Source organism: Canis lupus, chromosome 4, assembly GCF_048164855.1.
Source record: "Canis lupus baileyi chromosome 4, mCanLup2.hap1, whole genome shotgun sequence".
NCBI lineage: Eukaryota > Metazoa > Chordata > Mammalia > Carnivora > Canidae > Canis > Canis lupus.
Genome location: NC_132841.1, coordinates 87669881 through 87686273, shown reverse-complemented (window position 1 = coordinate 87686273; position 16393 = coordinate 87669881). Strand labels below are relative to the sequence as shown.

Below are 16393 nucleotides of genomic sequence, written 5' to 3'. Positions count from 1 at the left end.
CTATATGTTGGCAAATTGAACACCAATAAAAAATAAATTCATAAAAAAATGTTAGAAACTACCACTGTTCTGTAAAAAAGTAACTTGTTTTAGATATATTTTGCACGTGCATAAAATGCTTTGCCTGTCATAAAAAAAAAAGAAAGAAAATATTGCTCCTTCTGTTCCACATTCAACTTAAGAGCTCATAGAAGCACTTGGCTTCCTATAAATATCGCTGAAAATAACTATGCCCCGTTTACCAGATTTGTGTCCAGAATACATACAGGAACACTTTAAGATTTGGGACATTTAAAGGCAATGACAGGTTAGCAGGCAGACTGATTTCATTGTTATTCACTTTCCATAGAAAATCTTTCAGTACAACAGTTAACTCTTTAAAACAGTGACTTGAACTCTTCAATTTAATTAATACTTTCTAAGTGGGTTGGATTATTGATGCCCCTTTTGTTGTCTAAGTCTGAGATAGGATGCTTACGAACAAAGGGCTTATTATCCTTATCCTGATAATGTAGGGCTTGTACAGTTTGAGTGCTTTTTTTTTTAAAGTAGGCTCTAAGCCCAATGTGGGGCTTGAACTCACAACCCCATGATCAGGAGTCACATGCTCTGCCAACTGAGCCACTAGGTTGCTCCGTGAATGTTCTAATACATTTTAAAGGTGAGGACACAGGTCCACAGAAATTATGTCACCTGTTCAAGGCCATACAATTAGCTAAGGACAAAAGCAAGACTACACTTGGGTGTCCCAATCTCCAAGCCTGTTTTATTTCAAACATTGTACAGCCTCCCTCCTTCCTCTAGAAGAACGTATGTCCTTGCTTGTAAAAACACACATAAAACAATTCATAATCTTCCATTATAAGCTCATATTTTCAGTATATGGCTAAAATGACTTGAAATAATCCAGTGAGACTAGCAAAAGTTGTTACTACACAAGATTGCTATTTCAAATTATGTTTATCCTAATTATTAAAAAAATAAATCTTTTTTAAAAGCCAACTTTGAAGAAAAACATGAGTGGAGTTAGCTTTGGATTTGGGGAACCTGTCCTCCACACTTCAATCCTCTTTAACGAGGACTAGCCCTGGATATATGGGATGAGTGCCTCTCTTTCCCCCATCCCGTCCACCGTTGCCATGAACAATAGACATTTGCCACCAGACACTTCAGACATTGTTTTCACTGTCAGCTACTTATTTGTTTTCCAAGTAAAGGCAGATTTGGATATGGACTGCCTTACATCTTTTTCTCATACTTTTAAAAAAGTAATAGCCTTTCAGATATGATTCATCTACCATAAAATTTGCCCTTTATCATTCAGTGGTTTTTAATATATTTACTATATTCACAAAGCTTTGGGGCAACCATCGCCACTACCTACTTCCAGAACATTCTCATCATTACAAAAAACCCACGCTCATTACCACTCACCATTCGTCTTCCCCCAAGCCCCTAGCAGCCACTAACCTACCCTCCGTCCCACGTGGATTTGCCTATTCCACGTGTTCATATAAATGGACTTATACAGTATGTGGACTTGTGTTTGGCTTCCTTCACTTAGCACAGTGTTTTCAAGGTTCATCCGGGTCATGGCATGTATCAGTACTTTGTTTTTAGAGCCAAGTGGTATTCCGCGGCATGGATATACCAGATTTTGTTGCTCCATTCAGCAGCTGACGTGTACTCCTAAGAACACAAATAAGAGTAAGCGGGAAGGTGAGCATACCATCAGAAGTGTCTGTCTGTGGAGTGTATCCTTCCGAAAGGTTGAAGGTCCCATTGTCAGTCCAGGAGACCTCGGATACGTCTGTGTCCGACACAGACAGCTCTTTGGCGGCAACCGTGAGGCTGATCTGTGGTGAGACGGAGAGAGCAGAGGCACATTTGAAACTTCTAACAGAAATCCTTTGCAGGCTCCATATAAATGCCCCCAAAACTGTTTTTTTTTTTTTTTTTTTTTTTTTTTTGAAACTGTTCAATCACCTTCGAGAAGCAGGAGGAGTCCATTAGGAAAAATCACTCAGCTTTAGGACATGAAAGTAAGTTTATAGTCAAACCACACAGGAACGAATTGAAAACGAAACAAAAAATACCTTAGGACAAAGAGCTGAAAGGTCTAATTCACTGTCATCTTTGTGACTTTTTTCTTTATCTGCTTCTGTTGAGAAAAAAATGTAGAGGCTTTCAGTTTCCTGGCCAGCTTAGACACAGTGTGTTTTATCCATTATACTGTGATATCCTGACCCCACATTCCTCACACTGTCCAGTGCTTCCATTTAACTAAATGCCACACATATCTGCAAACGTTTGATTTCCAAGGGAAATGGTCCATATCACTGATTCTAGTAGCGTGGGCCCGGAACCAGCAGCATCAGCACCGCTGATAGGAACTTTTTAGAAACGCAAATTCTCAGGTCCTACCCCCTACCCTACACCAACTGAATCAGAAACTCTGGGGCCCAGAATTCTATGCCTTAATAATCCCTCCAGGCCATTCTGATCTTGCTATAGTGTGAGAATCTATAAGGTCATAGGCCAAGTTAAATACTGAAAAATGATCACTTTGGCTTGTCCTCTGTTTCCTTTTCCTTCCCCTGTTCTCTTAATCCCCTCTTATGTGGCTCCCACACTCTTAGCCTCGTGTTTTTTTTTTTTTTTTGCAATAGTCCACCCCAAAATAAAACAAGTGAGACAAAGAAAATCATAGATATCAAGTATAAAATTATTGAATCCTTTTCTCCTTCCCCCGACAATTTGGATTAAAAAGTCAATTTCTTATATGTTTGAGAAAAGCATAAAATCCTAAATAGGCAAAGGCTACATTACTTTCAGGGGATTAGTGTCTATATATGTAATAAAAGCCTAAAATCACCTTGAGATATATTCAAGGTGATTTCATAATAAAGAGCCAGCTGACGTCTCCTTCCACGCGTGGAATTTAAAATTCAAACTTTACCTACCAGATCTCTTACGTTTCTTCTGATTAATATATTCTCCAATTCCAAAGTCTAGCTTCAGCAGAACTGACTTGATTTTGCTGTATATTTTTTGTCCGATATCATTACACTTAAACAGTGGACACAAAAATGCACACAGCACTGCAAAAATAAGAAGGGAGGAGTGTGGGTAAGAGGACCTTCCTTTCAAAAGGCTGCCTCTGAGTATTTCACAAAAAATATTTCCGTTCCCTTACTGACAAATACAAGTTCTTTCTTAGAGAGGTGCCTCTGTGAAATAAGTTCCTAATTTCTATTCTTCCTCCCGTAGCTAGAGCACTGCTTCCAGTCATTGTTTTTAAAGACCTGCCACCAAATCAACTTTCTCCCTTTCATGCTTTCCCGTCAACACTCACACAAAGATTACACACTTGCTTGACAACAGTCCTGGGTTAAAATCCGCACTCTACTTGTTTGTCGAATAAGCCTCTTCACTAGAGGAAAGTTATTCTCTCTTAGCCTCTCACCAGGAATATTGGGATGATCCTATGATATCCGGGGTTTCGTGAGGAATAAATGAGGCGAATGCAAACCCTGTGAATAATGCCTGGCCTGTGCCGGCCTCTCCCTGGCTCTCTCCTCCTTTACTTCCCCAACAAGGCAGATCAAGGGCTGATACTCTACGTGAGTTCCACCCGGGAGAATGGGTTTTCGCTTTGATCATCTGCCACGGGAGCTAGGCATCGGGAATAGTAAAGTGAAGACCGACAGAGCGAATGCGTTGTATTCCCTACTGTTTACTCCTTTGGTGTTGTTAGAAAAGGTGCCCATTTGCTTTTTAAATAGGAGCTGCAAACTCAAATATCACTAGAAACCAAGGAAGAATAGGTACATTTTAAAAGCTGGTGTTCAGAAACACAGGGAAATGGGAGCCTTAGTTGAGTCTCATCCCATCCTCAGGGTGGCAGCAGCAGACCAGGTTTTTCAGGAGAAGCTGGCCCGCTGTACTTTTTTGAATGGCACTTTGGAGCTGTATTTGACATACAATAAACTGCACACGTTTAAAGTATTACAATTTCATAAGTTTTGACATGTGCAAAGAACTAAGAAACCATTACCACAATGAAGGTAGTGAACATAGCCCTCACCCCCGAGAGGTTCCCCATCTTCCCATTCATCTCTCTCTTGCCTTCCCCTGCCCCGACCCACCTCATCCCTAGGCAACCATGGGTGTGCTTTGCCATTGGTTCAAGAGGAGTCTGAATTATGTATAGATGGAATCATACGCTCTATACTCTTCTTTACCTGGCTTTTCCCACTCGATCTAATTATTTGGAGATTGATCCGGATTGTTGCATACGCCAATTCTTTAGTGCTGAGCAGTCACTGTATGGATGGATATACTAGAGTTTGTTTCCTGGTACATTTATGGGTGCACATATGGATTGTGTTCTGGGTTTGGCTACTGCAGATAAAGGTGCTGTGAACATTTGCATGCAAGTGTTTGTGTAGATGTATACTTTCATTTCTCTTGGGTAAATAGATACTAGCCATGGGATAGGCGGGTCATAGATCGTTTTTAAGAAACTGCCCAACTGTTATCCAAAGTGTTTACACCATTCTACCTACCTACCTACCAACGGTATGTGGGAATTTCCAGTTGCCCTGTATCCTTGCTAATACTTGATATGGTCCGTATTTCTTAATTTTAGCCATCCTGGTGGGAGTGCAGTGATATCACATTATAGTTTTAATTATTTTTTGAGCCACAGAACACACACGAGGGCAAAAGTATTAGTGTGTTTGTGGGGGTGGGAAGTATAGCTTACTTATAGTTCTCCTGCCGTAATTTAAAATCAAATCAAAACACTTATAACCAACCCACCCTGCCTTTTGGCAGCTGTTCCTCCAACTTGAAAATACAAACATGTCTCTAGGAAAAGGAGAAACTTTGTACAGCAGGAAATTAAAGGATGACCAATGTGTTTTATAACCAAGAACTCATCCCTCCTCTTCCAAACTACGGAAGGTCCTGTGGACCATTAAGCAATACCATATGCATCACATAAATTAGCCAAATGTTCTACTATACTTACACAGCAGATAGCTGAGTATAACTCCAGGAATGTAACTTCCCAAGATTGTAAAAAATGTGCACACACTGCAGACCAGGAGACAAAACTAGAAATAATAGAAACAACATGTGACAGTTACAACCCCAAGACATTTTTGAGCACAGGATACACAAGTTTTGTCTATATGTGATCTATCACGTTACGGTAAATGTTTTTCAAACAGTGTTCTTTTGTACTTGGTCCTAATGGCTGCTGTGTTCAGCTGGCCTCAGCCCACTTTAACACTTAATGAAAAATCATTTTAAGGTTCCAGAAGCTAATTTCTGGCACAGAGAACATCTCCCATTAATCATGCCTGTGGCTGTATGACTGCCAGATGCAAGAGAACTGAAGCGTCATATGTCCCCAGAAACTTTTTTTACTCAGGATCAGTTGCTGAAAATAATGCAGCCTGGTAAATAACCTGCAAGTTCAAAGTAATTCTATAAACCCATCAAGATTCATAAACACAGCAAAGCAAAAATCTGAGGCATTTGTATGAATATAACAGCAATCTGCATAGCTGATAAGCTGTTAGGATGAATCCACTGGCCATTACTATCCTCCTTCCTAACCACATCCATCCCTCAAATTGATCCCACTTCTAGGTCACTTAGAAAGCAACTGGAAATGAAATGAAATTCCCAAAGTGAAATGTGCATATTTTCCTACTGCCAGTTGTGACCAAAAAAAAAAAAAAAAAAAAAAAATCTTGGTTGTTTCAACAAATTTAAACATCATGACAAAAAAATCTCCCATAAAGCCTTCACTTGTTTTCCACACCCCAGTCTTAAACTATCCTTCTTCTTTTGATTTATCTTTATATGATGGTATTAAATCGGCAAGTAAAGAGAATTCCTTATTCCTTAAGGGAATTTCAAAAAGACATATGAAAAAAGAATATATAACTCTGATCAGGGATCCCTGGGTGGCGCAGCGGTTTGGCGCCTGCCTTTGGCCCAGGGCGCGATCCTGAAGATTCAGGATCGAATCCCACGTCGGGCTCCCGGTGCATGGAGCCTGCTTCTCCCTCTGCCTGTGTCTCTGCCTCTCTCTCTCACTGTGTGCCTATCATAAGTAAATAAAAAGTAAAAAAATAAAAAAAAATATAACTCTGATCAGTAACTGATTAACACCATCAGATTAACTTTGGTTTTCCATTCTTTGGCACAGGATTAATAAGTTAACTGATCAAAAGGAGAACAGATGAACTTATGGAACAAAGTTAAGAGCTGTTTCTGAAAAAGCAGAGGCCCTTGACGAATATGCAATTCTAATAGCAAAATGGAAGAGGAAAGACCATAAGCATTGAAAGAATAAGTCTAGGAAAGCATTACAACGTCCAGAATTCAGTTTCACAAAGAGATTTCCATACTATCCACTAAATTTGTAACATCATCACCTTAAGCCAGTCGACCTGGAGTACATTAATGCAATCCAATGCAGAAGTTTTAAATTCAGAATCTCCTAAAAATGTGTTTTGATCATTTCAGTAAAATAGGCATCAAAAATGCAACTCTCCCTCTCCACCATATGGATATCTAGTCTAAGAATTAACTTCAGTGATTTTTTTAAAAAAATCCATACATATGCAACGTTGCCCCTTTAATAATGCTCAAAATGTGCCCAAGCATAGTTTTATTTTTCAATACTACTGAAGTTAAGAGACACATGTACATGGTACAACCAGAGGGATTTTAAATGTCGATATTCCTAGGCTCTTCCTTCCAACTGCAGGCGGAGGTTCAAGAATCTTGAACCCAACAATACTGGAAGGGGAAGCGTCCGTTGCTGGCTCTGCCCTTAAACCCATGTTCTCACGATCACAGCTGTAGCTGCCTCTGCACACCAAGTCCTCCAAGGATGTGCACCGTGCAATCCCTCCCAAACCACATTTGATCCTTCTCCTCAGGGGTTTTCATTTTAACTGGGAAAACACTCGTTCCATTTATATAAAGACTGTGAGGATCTTTGCCAAAGGTTTTCTTTCTTAAATAAATCATATAGGAATCTCTACTTTCTAGACTGAAAGACTCCATTATCTCCAAAGGCACCCTCAGAAGGACTCTGTCTCCTCTCCCTTCGACTGCAGAACCGGCCTAAATGATATAAACTGAAATTCTTTTTTCTATTGGATTATAATTGACATACATTGTTATAGGAGTTTCGGGTGTACCCCACAGCAGCCTGACATTTACACACATTATGGATGATGACAAATCTAGTTCCCATCTGTCATCTCTGTACTTACTACAATACTATGGATGACATTCCCTAAGTTGGACCTTACATCCCAATGACTTATTTATTTTTTTAAACTGAAGTACAGTTGACCTATCACATGACTTTCAGGTGTATGACATAACGGTGACTTCCATGACTGGAAGCTTGTACTTCTTAACCCCTGTTGCCAGTTTTGCCCATTGCTCTGCCCCTCTTCTCTCTGGCAACCACCAGTTTGCTCTCTACATTTACATGTCTGTTTTTAAACTGAAATTCTTAGTAATTTTTTCCCCTAAGTCTGGCTGATAAGACCAATCACCATTTTTGTTAATGAGTTAGATAAACATGTATAAAACAGAAGACAACTTTAAAAAAGAAGTTTGAGGATTTTCTAATGCTAACACACTCATATTTCTGAATTTTGCTAATATCAGCTTTTATGGCAAGTGTTCCTAGTATTTTATATCTAGTATTGGAGAACCCTTATAAGCTGATAAACTAGGTTAACTCATTGGTTTCCAATTTATTGCACGTTCTAAAGCACACACAGTAATCCTCCCATGCTGGAAAACTTGCCTTGCCCGGGCTCTGCTGTTTAAAAAGAGACATTTCTTGCAGAAATAGGCTGAAATTCATCCATGATTCTGCAATACAGTGGCTGAACCTGGGTCTTTCATCTGGTTTGGAATTGACAACTTCCCAGCTAAAGAGACAAAAAGAAAACAAGAAATTTTAGCTGCCTTTTATGATTCATTCAACATTCGTTGTTTCAGCAAATATTTATTGAGCACCTGCTACTGGTCACGCTCTCTGGAAAAGCCCTGAGAATTGAACAAGCCAGGTATCTGCCCAATGAAGCTCATATGCCAAGAGAAGAGATTCAAGCTAAACAATTTCTTACACAAATCCCCCATTACAACGACGGTGAAGTATAGGGTGGGGGCTTTGAGAGATCTCTGAAGAAGCCCCTTTTATGATGAACTCTGGATTAGCAGCAGTCTATCACAGGGCTTGAAAGAGTTCCACATAGAACAATGTACAACATGTGCAGAGGGCCTGGGGCCAGAAGGAGCTACCGGAGCTACTGAATCGAGCCCCACATGTGGCTCCACAGGGACAGAGTCGGCCAGAAGAGGAAGGCTGCATAAAGCCTGGAAGGTAGGATGGGACCTAATCATAGGGGCCTGGGGGCACTTGTTAGGAACGTTGGAAACCTCAAGGATAGGGAAGCCACAGTGCTTTTAGAGGAATCTCGGTGCCGATCTTCTAATCGTCATCATCATCAACAGCAATGCTTCTCAATATACATTATGGTCCATTAGCTCAATAGAAAACTATTTGTTAAACTCAACAGGGTCTCAAAGTTCCTCGTATTTTTCTAATGGATCCTCTCCCAACCGTCATCATAGAATGCACTGAATGTGATACGTGGGTCAGGCATGTGCTCTGGGCCCCTGCCCTCATTTTCCCACAGGAACCTCAGTAAGCTAAAACCAGTAACAGCCTCTCCAGGAAGAAGACATGCAGACACAGGGCATTCCCTAAAATCACCATCACAGCAAGTTCAGCCCACTCTTGCAATACTAACTCATCACCAGAATATACCAGTTGAAACAAGCTCTGTCAAGGGCCCTCAAATCCATTCATTTCATAGATAAGTGGTATGTGGAAGGCACTGCCATAGAGCTAAGGATAAGGCAATAAATGAACGTTGCCAGTACAAGACAAAGATTATTAGTGAACTGTCAGCTCACATTAGTGAGCTGCAACTGCAAGGGAATCAGAGTGAGATGATCTCTGGATTCAAATCCAGTAGTCCTAAAACAAATCAAAGCTACCTTGACCCCTAGATGCTCAACTCCCCAGAGACTATGTACACGTGGTTCGAATTTTTTTTTTTTAAGATTTAACTATAACTTAAAATTATATTTAAAAAGGAAATTTAATGAAGTAATCTACAAATTTCAATTGATTTATTTGAGAGAGCGTGGGGGTGGGGAGAGAGAGAACGCAGGCCGACTCCACACTGAGCAGAGCGCCCGTCGTGGGGCTCAATCCCATGACTCTAAGATCACAACACGGGCCGAACCAAGTCAGATGCTTAACCGACTCTGCCACCCAGGCGCCCCTATTTCTTTCTAATATACTTTGAACACTAAGGCAATTTGTAGATTAGATAATTAAATACCCTTTTTAAATACAATTTTAAGTTACATTTAAGTGAATCCAATAGCATTAAAAAAGGGAAAAACAACAATTTCATGTTCCTTCCTCTTTATTCTATCAGAGTCAAATGCTCTCGCCGAGTCACTGGCCTACCAGTTCTCCAGGTAGATGCAATCCCATGAGGTAGACACTTGTGAATGAGTATCCTAAGAAATGAACTTTTGGGGACGCTTAGCTGTCGGACAGTGGTTTATGTACCCATGAACTCTACCCCTCTCTTGAATCGCTGAGCAAGCCAGTTTCCATTGGCGACCAAATTTAGCACTAGCTTTTGCCTACCTTATGAACGACTGCAGACCTACCAGAGGAAACACTAAGTGCATGGATAGAAGCCACTCTCTGTAACAAAATCTCGCCAGTATGTCTGCTTAATGGGAAAAGATTTTGTACAGGAGGCTGAAAACCGCAGGGGAGCAAAGGAAATAATACGATCATTAAAGTGTAGCCTTTAAAAAAATGTATTTATTTGAGAGAAAGAGCGTGCGCATAAGTGGGGAGAGGGGTAGAGGGAGAAGGAGAAGCGGGTTCCCTGCTGAGCGGGGCGCCCCACATGCAGCTCGATCCCAGGACCCTGAGAGCATGACCTGAGCCGAAGGCAGACACTTCACTAACGGAGCCACCCGGGAGCCCTGTGGCCTCCTTCCTGAGGACTTACTGCAAATTGACTAGGCTAGGCCACTGTTCATTTACTGGGGCCATACAGTGGACATAAATACGGACTTTAATGTCTGCTCTCTCTGCATATTTAATAGTATATTTAAGGATTTGGTTGAACAGTCTGGCAAATGCAATTCTAACAAATCAATGAAAAACTTCCTATGGAATGCTTTATCATTCTCTCAGCGATTCAAATGGAATGAATGAACATTTCATATTTTGAAACAAATTTAGGAGTATTTTCAAGAGGACAATGAACAGATAAAGTGAGTTGTGTCCAGGCCATGAAAGATGAAATGGCAGGGGAAATGAATGAACTCCGTGACTGTATGTGACCCTCAGAATCAAAATACCGAAAGACAAAGATCACAGAGTACGGACACTATGACTTCATTTACATGAAGCTCAAAGTCATGCTAAGCCGACAAACTGTTTAGGCAAGGAAATGATTTCAAAAAAAGCAACATCAACAAACCAACCACCACCACCAAGCTCCAGGACAGGGGTGGGGTGGGGGTATGTAGGGAATGTGACCAGCGAGGCCTATGGGAGCCTCCTGAGTCCTGGTCACGTTCTAGCTCTTGACTTAGATGACGGACACGTGCAAACCGACTTACTACTGTTCTTAAAGCTACACACGGATACGCACATATGGCCTTTATTTAAACATCTGAGGGCTGCCTCAGTAGCTCGGGCGGTTGAGCGTCTGCTTTCGGCTCAATCAGGATTCCAGGGTCCTGGGATTCAGCCCCGCTTGGGGCTCCCTGCTCAGCAGGGAGTCCGCTTCTCCTTCTGCCCCTCCCCACACATTCTCTCAGCCTCTCTCGAATTAATAAAATCTTTTTTAAAAATCAATTAAATAAAAAATAAAAATTCCTGGGACGCCTGGGTGGCTCAGCAGTTGAACATCTGCCCATGGCATGGCCCCGGGGTCCCGGGATCGAGTCTCACATTGGGCTCTCCTTACGGAGCCTGCTTCTCCCTCTGCCTGTGTCTCTGCCTCTCTCTCTCTGTGTCTCATGAATGAATAAATTTTTAGTTTAAAAAAATAAAAATAAAAATTTGTTATGATACATGTATGATCATGCTTTTCATTTAATAACATTCTCAATGAGTCTATCTCACTTCACGTTCTATATACAAATGTTAAGTTTTTTGCCTCAGTTTATTTGTGAAGCAAACAGTATTTCTGAGAGCTAAACCATGAAACACAGTTTTTAAAATAAGCTATACCATATAGAGAGATGCTGAAACCTTGTCCTAATACTACCTTTAGGATTCCTATCTCAGAACTTATACATATTTGTATACATACTTCACTATTCTAGTAAGTAAATGCCCTAAAATCAGCAAGGAGCCTAGTCTAATACTAAATCATCTAAAATTGCCTAAATTATAACGTCATGGTGAAGTCTTCATACAATTTAAGGTGCTTAATACATATCACAATGAATTAACCAAAACGTTTGTTTTACATTGAAGGACCACCTATTTTCATAGTGGGATTAAGTGGCTATGAAGAAACCTCAGTATCTATCCATCCTTATTCATTTATTCAATAAAAAGTCATCAAGTTCCCCCTTTGTGTCTCATATTATACCCAGTGTGTTTACTGTTGTTATTTCAAACCAGCACAAACTGAATACCTGTAGCACAGTCCCTCTCTGTCTACAGACACCACCACTTGGTGGGAAGAAGAAACAAGAGGATATTCACCTTGTGAATATTTCCCATGTCATACAAGGACGTTCTTATTTATACTAAATTCCTCCCCTTCAGAAGAAGCCTTATGTGACAGTATCTTAGGACAATAACTTCTATGGTTACTTATACTAACACCATAACCTTAAGTAATTCTAATTGATATTTGAATTATTGTCACAACCACAAACAGAAACGAGGAATCCATTGTGTAGAACATGAAAATATCTAACCAAATGAGATTTGGAAAGAATAGCAAATGTTTAAAAAGAATAGTAAATGTTTTTGAGAAAAAAATGCATACATTGTGCTGAATAAATTTAGTGGAAATATGAAGAAGTCTGAGTCTAAAGCAAAGCAGAGAGCCCACTCTACACCTCTTTAAATGAAACGTGGATCCAGGGCATCTGGGTGGTGTAGTTGGTTAAGCATCAAATTCTTGGTTTCAGCTCAGGTGGTGAACTCAGGGTCGGGAGTTCGAGCCCCGTGTTGAGCGTCTCACTCGGAGTGAGTCTGCCTGAGATTCTCTCTCTCCCTCCTCCCCCCCATGCTCTTGCATGTGCTCGCCTCTCTCTAAAATAAATAAATAAATCTTAAAAATCAAAAATCAAAACACGAAACAGAAGAGTCACTCTCTGGGAGCTTCATGATCATTTTAACCTGTCCAGCGAGTTAATTCTGAGTCCCCCTAGAACATACAGCTCTCCAGTCTTCCACTGTATACAGTCTACCATTACAGAGTCACGCAGCATACATAACTGAATAGTATCTAATACAGTTGTGGACTTTGGAATAAAATACGACATTTGATACCAACTTTTCAGTCTTATTTTGTAGATGAAGAAAGTGAAACCCAAGTTTGTTCATAGACCTGAGGCCAAGACTCCTGGTTTCCAGTCATCCTGTTGTCTAACACACGCGCCCTCTTCAAAGAATGGATAAATCCAATGAGCTCCTTTGATGAGACTTTAGATAATTTATGACAAGAAAGAACGCTCCATGTTCCTTCTCCTTTCCAGAGCCGGGAGCAGTGAGGTGTGACTGACCAACACCAACGTGGCATCATGAGGACCCACCCTTCCCAGGAAAAAAGGCTGCGCCCACAGCATCTGAATACTCGGCACAAACTAAGGTCTGCCTCGTGGCTGGCTGAGGTTTTAGCACAGGTGACATGCACACAGCCACGGCGCTGCTCGCTGGGGGCCTCTCGGCCTTCCTGGAGGGCCCGTCTGGAGAACGCATAACCAGAGACGGGATCCCTGTGAACACCGCACGATGCTGGGGAAACCGGCCTTTCTCACGGCGTGTGGCGTCCTCCCAGCATCGCTGGCGCGGATCAGCACGCACCGTGAGGCCCAACTAATGTAAGAGGAGGCTTACGGGACGTCTGAGTGTAAGTCTTCTACGATGGAAGCTCGTCCGACGGCGAAAATCCCCGACGGCTTCAGTGTAATGTTCCAGGGTTCATGTCCTTCCTCTTCAGTCTCAGAGAGAACGTGCGTTTTCCGGGGAGGTTCTGTGGTCCCTCGTCCCCACCCTACCCCGCACCCGGCTTTGCTCCAGCTTTGTCTGTCCCTCGCCCTCACGAAGGAGGGAGCCTCGGTGCACTCCAGCCACAGGTAAGGGCCAGTTAAGAGTCGCTCCCTCACGACCCACCCAGCGTTATCACCGCCTTCTCACACTCCTGGTGAATGCAGTTCAAGCTCACGACTCCCGGCCCCTCCCCCCCGGCTCTCCGAAGGGCTCCCCCCGGGATTGCACACGTGCGGTGCTTTCGAGAAAAAGCCACCAGAACTAAGGCCTTGCAGATCCCATTCAGTTACCATCTTCTTCTTAACAAAAGCTAAGGGACAGACTTTTAGCAAGGGACCCTCTGCATGGTCAGGGTCAGCAGTTATTCCCTTGTCAGGAGCTGCAGAAGGTGAGGTTTCACCTGCCGGTGACAGTCGGAGGGGAATAAAAATGAGGAAGATGGTTCCTCAGACAAGCAGCCTCACTTTATCACAGAAGGGAGCCGAGGCTTCCACGTGGGCTTGGAAACCAACCTCCCTCCTTCCTGCGTCCTTACCCGTTAGAATACCATTAAGTGCACACATTGGTGACCTGGCCAAACCAGCCCGTTGGGCCGTTCCCGAATCGAGTGTGTGTGAACCCCCCGCCCGGTGCTCGAACTGCAGCCTTCTGGGCCTCACCCCACAGACTCCGACAGGGGAGGCCGGCGGGAAGGCCCAGCACCCGGCCCTTTCAGTGACGGTCCCAAGTGACTGGGAGGCAGGTGTTTCTTACCCAGAGAGTCACTGCAAGGAGTCACCTGGGAGAAGCCGCTAGAGCTCCTGACTCAAAAACAGAGACAAGAGGTGAACCGGCGTCAGGGAAGATGATACATCAGGGATTCATCTGCCCTCCATCGGAAACAACAAGATGGGAAGGAACGGAGTGGGGGAGGGAGAGGGGGGACAGAGAGAGGAAGACTGAAAGAACGAACACATGAACGCAGACGAATACACAGAACAACGATTTTCAAGATCCTGGGCCAGGAAGGATGTTTATCCGGGCAGATGGAGCGTCGGTGGGCCCGTCGTCTGCGGTGTGCAGGCCGCAGCCCAGGGAGGGCAGCTCGCTGCACCAGGGCCCGCCTGGGCTGGGGCACAGAACTCAAGGTCCCAACCGAAGCTACGGCAGCTGGAGACGCAGGGGAGCGTGCGGGAGCCGAGCCTGCAGAGAGAAGCCAGCCTGGAGCTGGGGACCCGTCCCGTCGAGGCCACAGCGCACCGGCCTCCACCCGGGGCCAGGACCGAGGCCAGGACCAAGCCATCCGAGGGACCCCGAGGTTGAAAACGACGCCCGGTGTCACCAGCAGGGAGCCTGCCTCTCTCTCTGTGTCTCTCAGAAATAAGTACATAACATCCTAAGAAAACTATTGTGTACCTTCTCTCTTTGCAAAACATATCAATAAAAAATGTCTGAATTTTATATTGAAAGTCCAATTTGTCTCTGTCCAGTTCAGCGGCCACAGAGATGAAGTGTGAAGGCAGCGAGCTTCAGAAGGCAGCACACGGTATGCTCCGCAGGGGGTTCTGGAAGACTGGAAATGTGACTCTCCCGTGCTCTTTAAAAATAGATGGTGATTCAGTAAGAGCTCGTGCTAGCAGCCGGCCTCGTCCCTCTCGCCCAGAGTCTTTGAGCACCAGGAAATATGATGCGGGATAAATGAATCTTGGCAGAGCGCTAGTAGCCTCTCTGTACCGCAGCCCTCCCGTTCATGTCCATAAACCGGCACCGAGTAGAGAATGTGCTTCAGGCACCGGGCTCCCGGGCAGGGGCGCGTGGTGGGGGGGGGAGAGGGGCTCCCGGGGCAGGGGTGGGTGGGGGTGGGGCAGCTCCCAGGGCAGGGGCGCAGGAGGGCTCCCGGGGCAAGGGCGCACAGGGGGCTCTTGGGGCAGGGGCACACGGAGGGGCTCCCGGGGCAAGGGCTCCGGGGCAGGGGCTCAGGGGGGCTCCCGGGGCGGGGACACGCAGTGCAGCGGCAGGGAGGCTGTGGAAGCCACAGGTGCCCCCCCACCGCGGGTGTAAACCTCCCACAGGGCAGCTCGGGTTCCAGGGGAGGGGATCGCGAGTGAGGCAGGCGGCCTGGCATCCTCTGTGCCCCGGCTGCTCCACGCGGTGCCAACCAGGCCCGGCTCGCAGCCCCGCGCCTGTGCACCTGCCCCGTCAGCGCCGCACCTGCCAGGCAGGGACCGAGCCACCTCCGGGTCACCCAAGGGAAGGCGGGGTGGCGGGAGCCGCCGCTGGCAGCCTCGGCACCTCCTCAGTCTCTTGGGGCTGCCACCGCCAACTACTGAGTTCAGGCCTGTAGGGCCGCCGACCCACTAGACTCCTAGAGGCGTTGGCGGGAGGCTCGGTGCTGGGCGCTCAGGAGCGCGACCCGGGAGCAGGGGCTCGGAGTCCGTGCAGCGGGAAGAGCCTTCAAGGCTGAAACATCTGAGGGGCTTAGTGGTTATTTAGGGGCACCTGCAGGATTCTTGTTGACTTATCCAAGTGTTTCTGGACGTCGCAAATCAGCGATAATCACCATGTATTCCCTCAGACATATAAACATCTGCAAAATAACAGATAAAAAGCCCTAAACAGGGACATCTGGGGGGGCTCAGTGGTTGAGTGACCTTTGGCTCACGGCATGACCCCCAGGGTCCCGGGATCCAGTCCCGCATCGGGCTCCCTGCATGGAGCCTGCTTCTCCCTCTGCCTGTGTCTCTGCCTGTCTCTCATGAATAAATACATAAAATCTTAAAAAAAAAAAGTCCTAAAAATTTGGAGACCAACTTTCATATATATGGAATAGCTCCAACTTTCTTCCTTGCAAATGGAGAGTTGAACTGCCTTCATAATTAGGCAATTATGATAAATAGGTCCCATTAATTCCAAGAAACATTCTAAACTGAAAATCAGTATTTTGAGTAAAATTCCTTCTGGCAAGACTTAGGACCCAATGTTTGACTTCTCCATGGGGATCCCTTCCTGCGCCATCCTGGT

General features: G+C 44.4%; 1 protein-coding gene across 6 annotated transcripts in view; it reads right to left on the bottom strand.

Moving 5' to 3' along the window:
* The window catches only part of RETREG1 (reticulophagy regulator 1), a 121294-nt gene that overhangs the window by 7709 nt on the left and 97192 nt on the right, over positions 1–16393 (bottom strand). For all 6 annotated transcript variants that reach the window (XM_072825056.1, XM_072825057.1, XM_072825059.1 and 3 more), the window contains 5 exons: positions 7853–7979; positions 5036–5120; positions 2964–3101; positions 2097–2161; positions 1730–1856 (listed from right to left, as the gene is read on the bottom strand). In XM_072825056.1, the coding sequence (XP_072681157.1) occupies positions 1730–1856; positions 2097–2161; positions 2964–3101; positions 5036–5120; positions 7853–7979 (542 nt within the window). The remainder of the gene's footprint in view (positions 1–1729; positions 1857–2096; positions 2162–2963; positions 3102–5035; positions 5121–7852; positions 7980–16393) is intronic.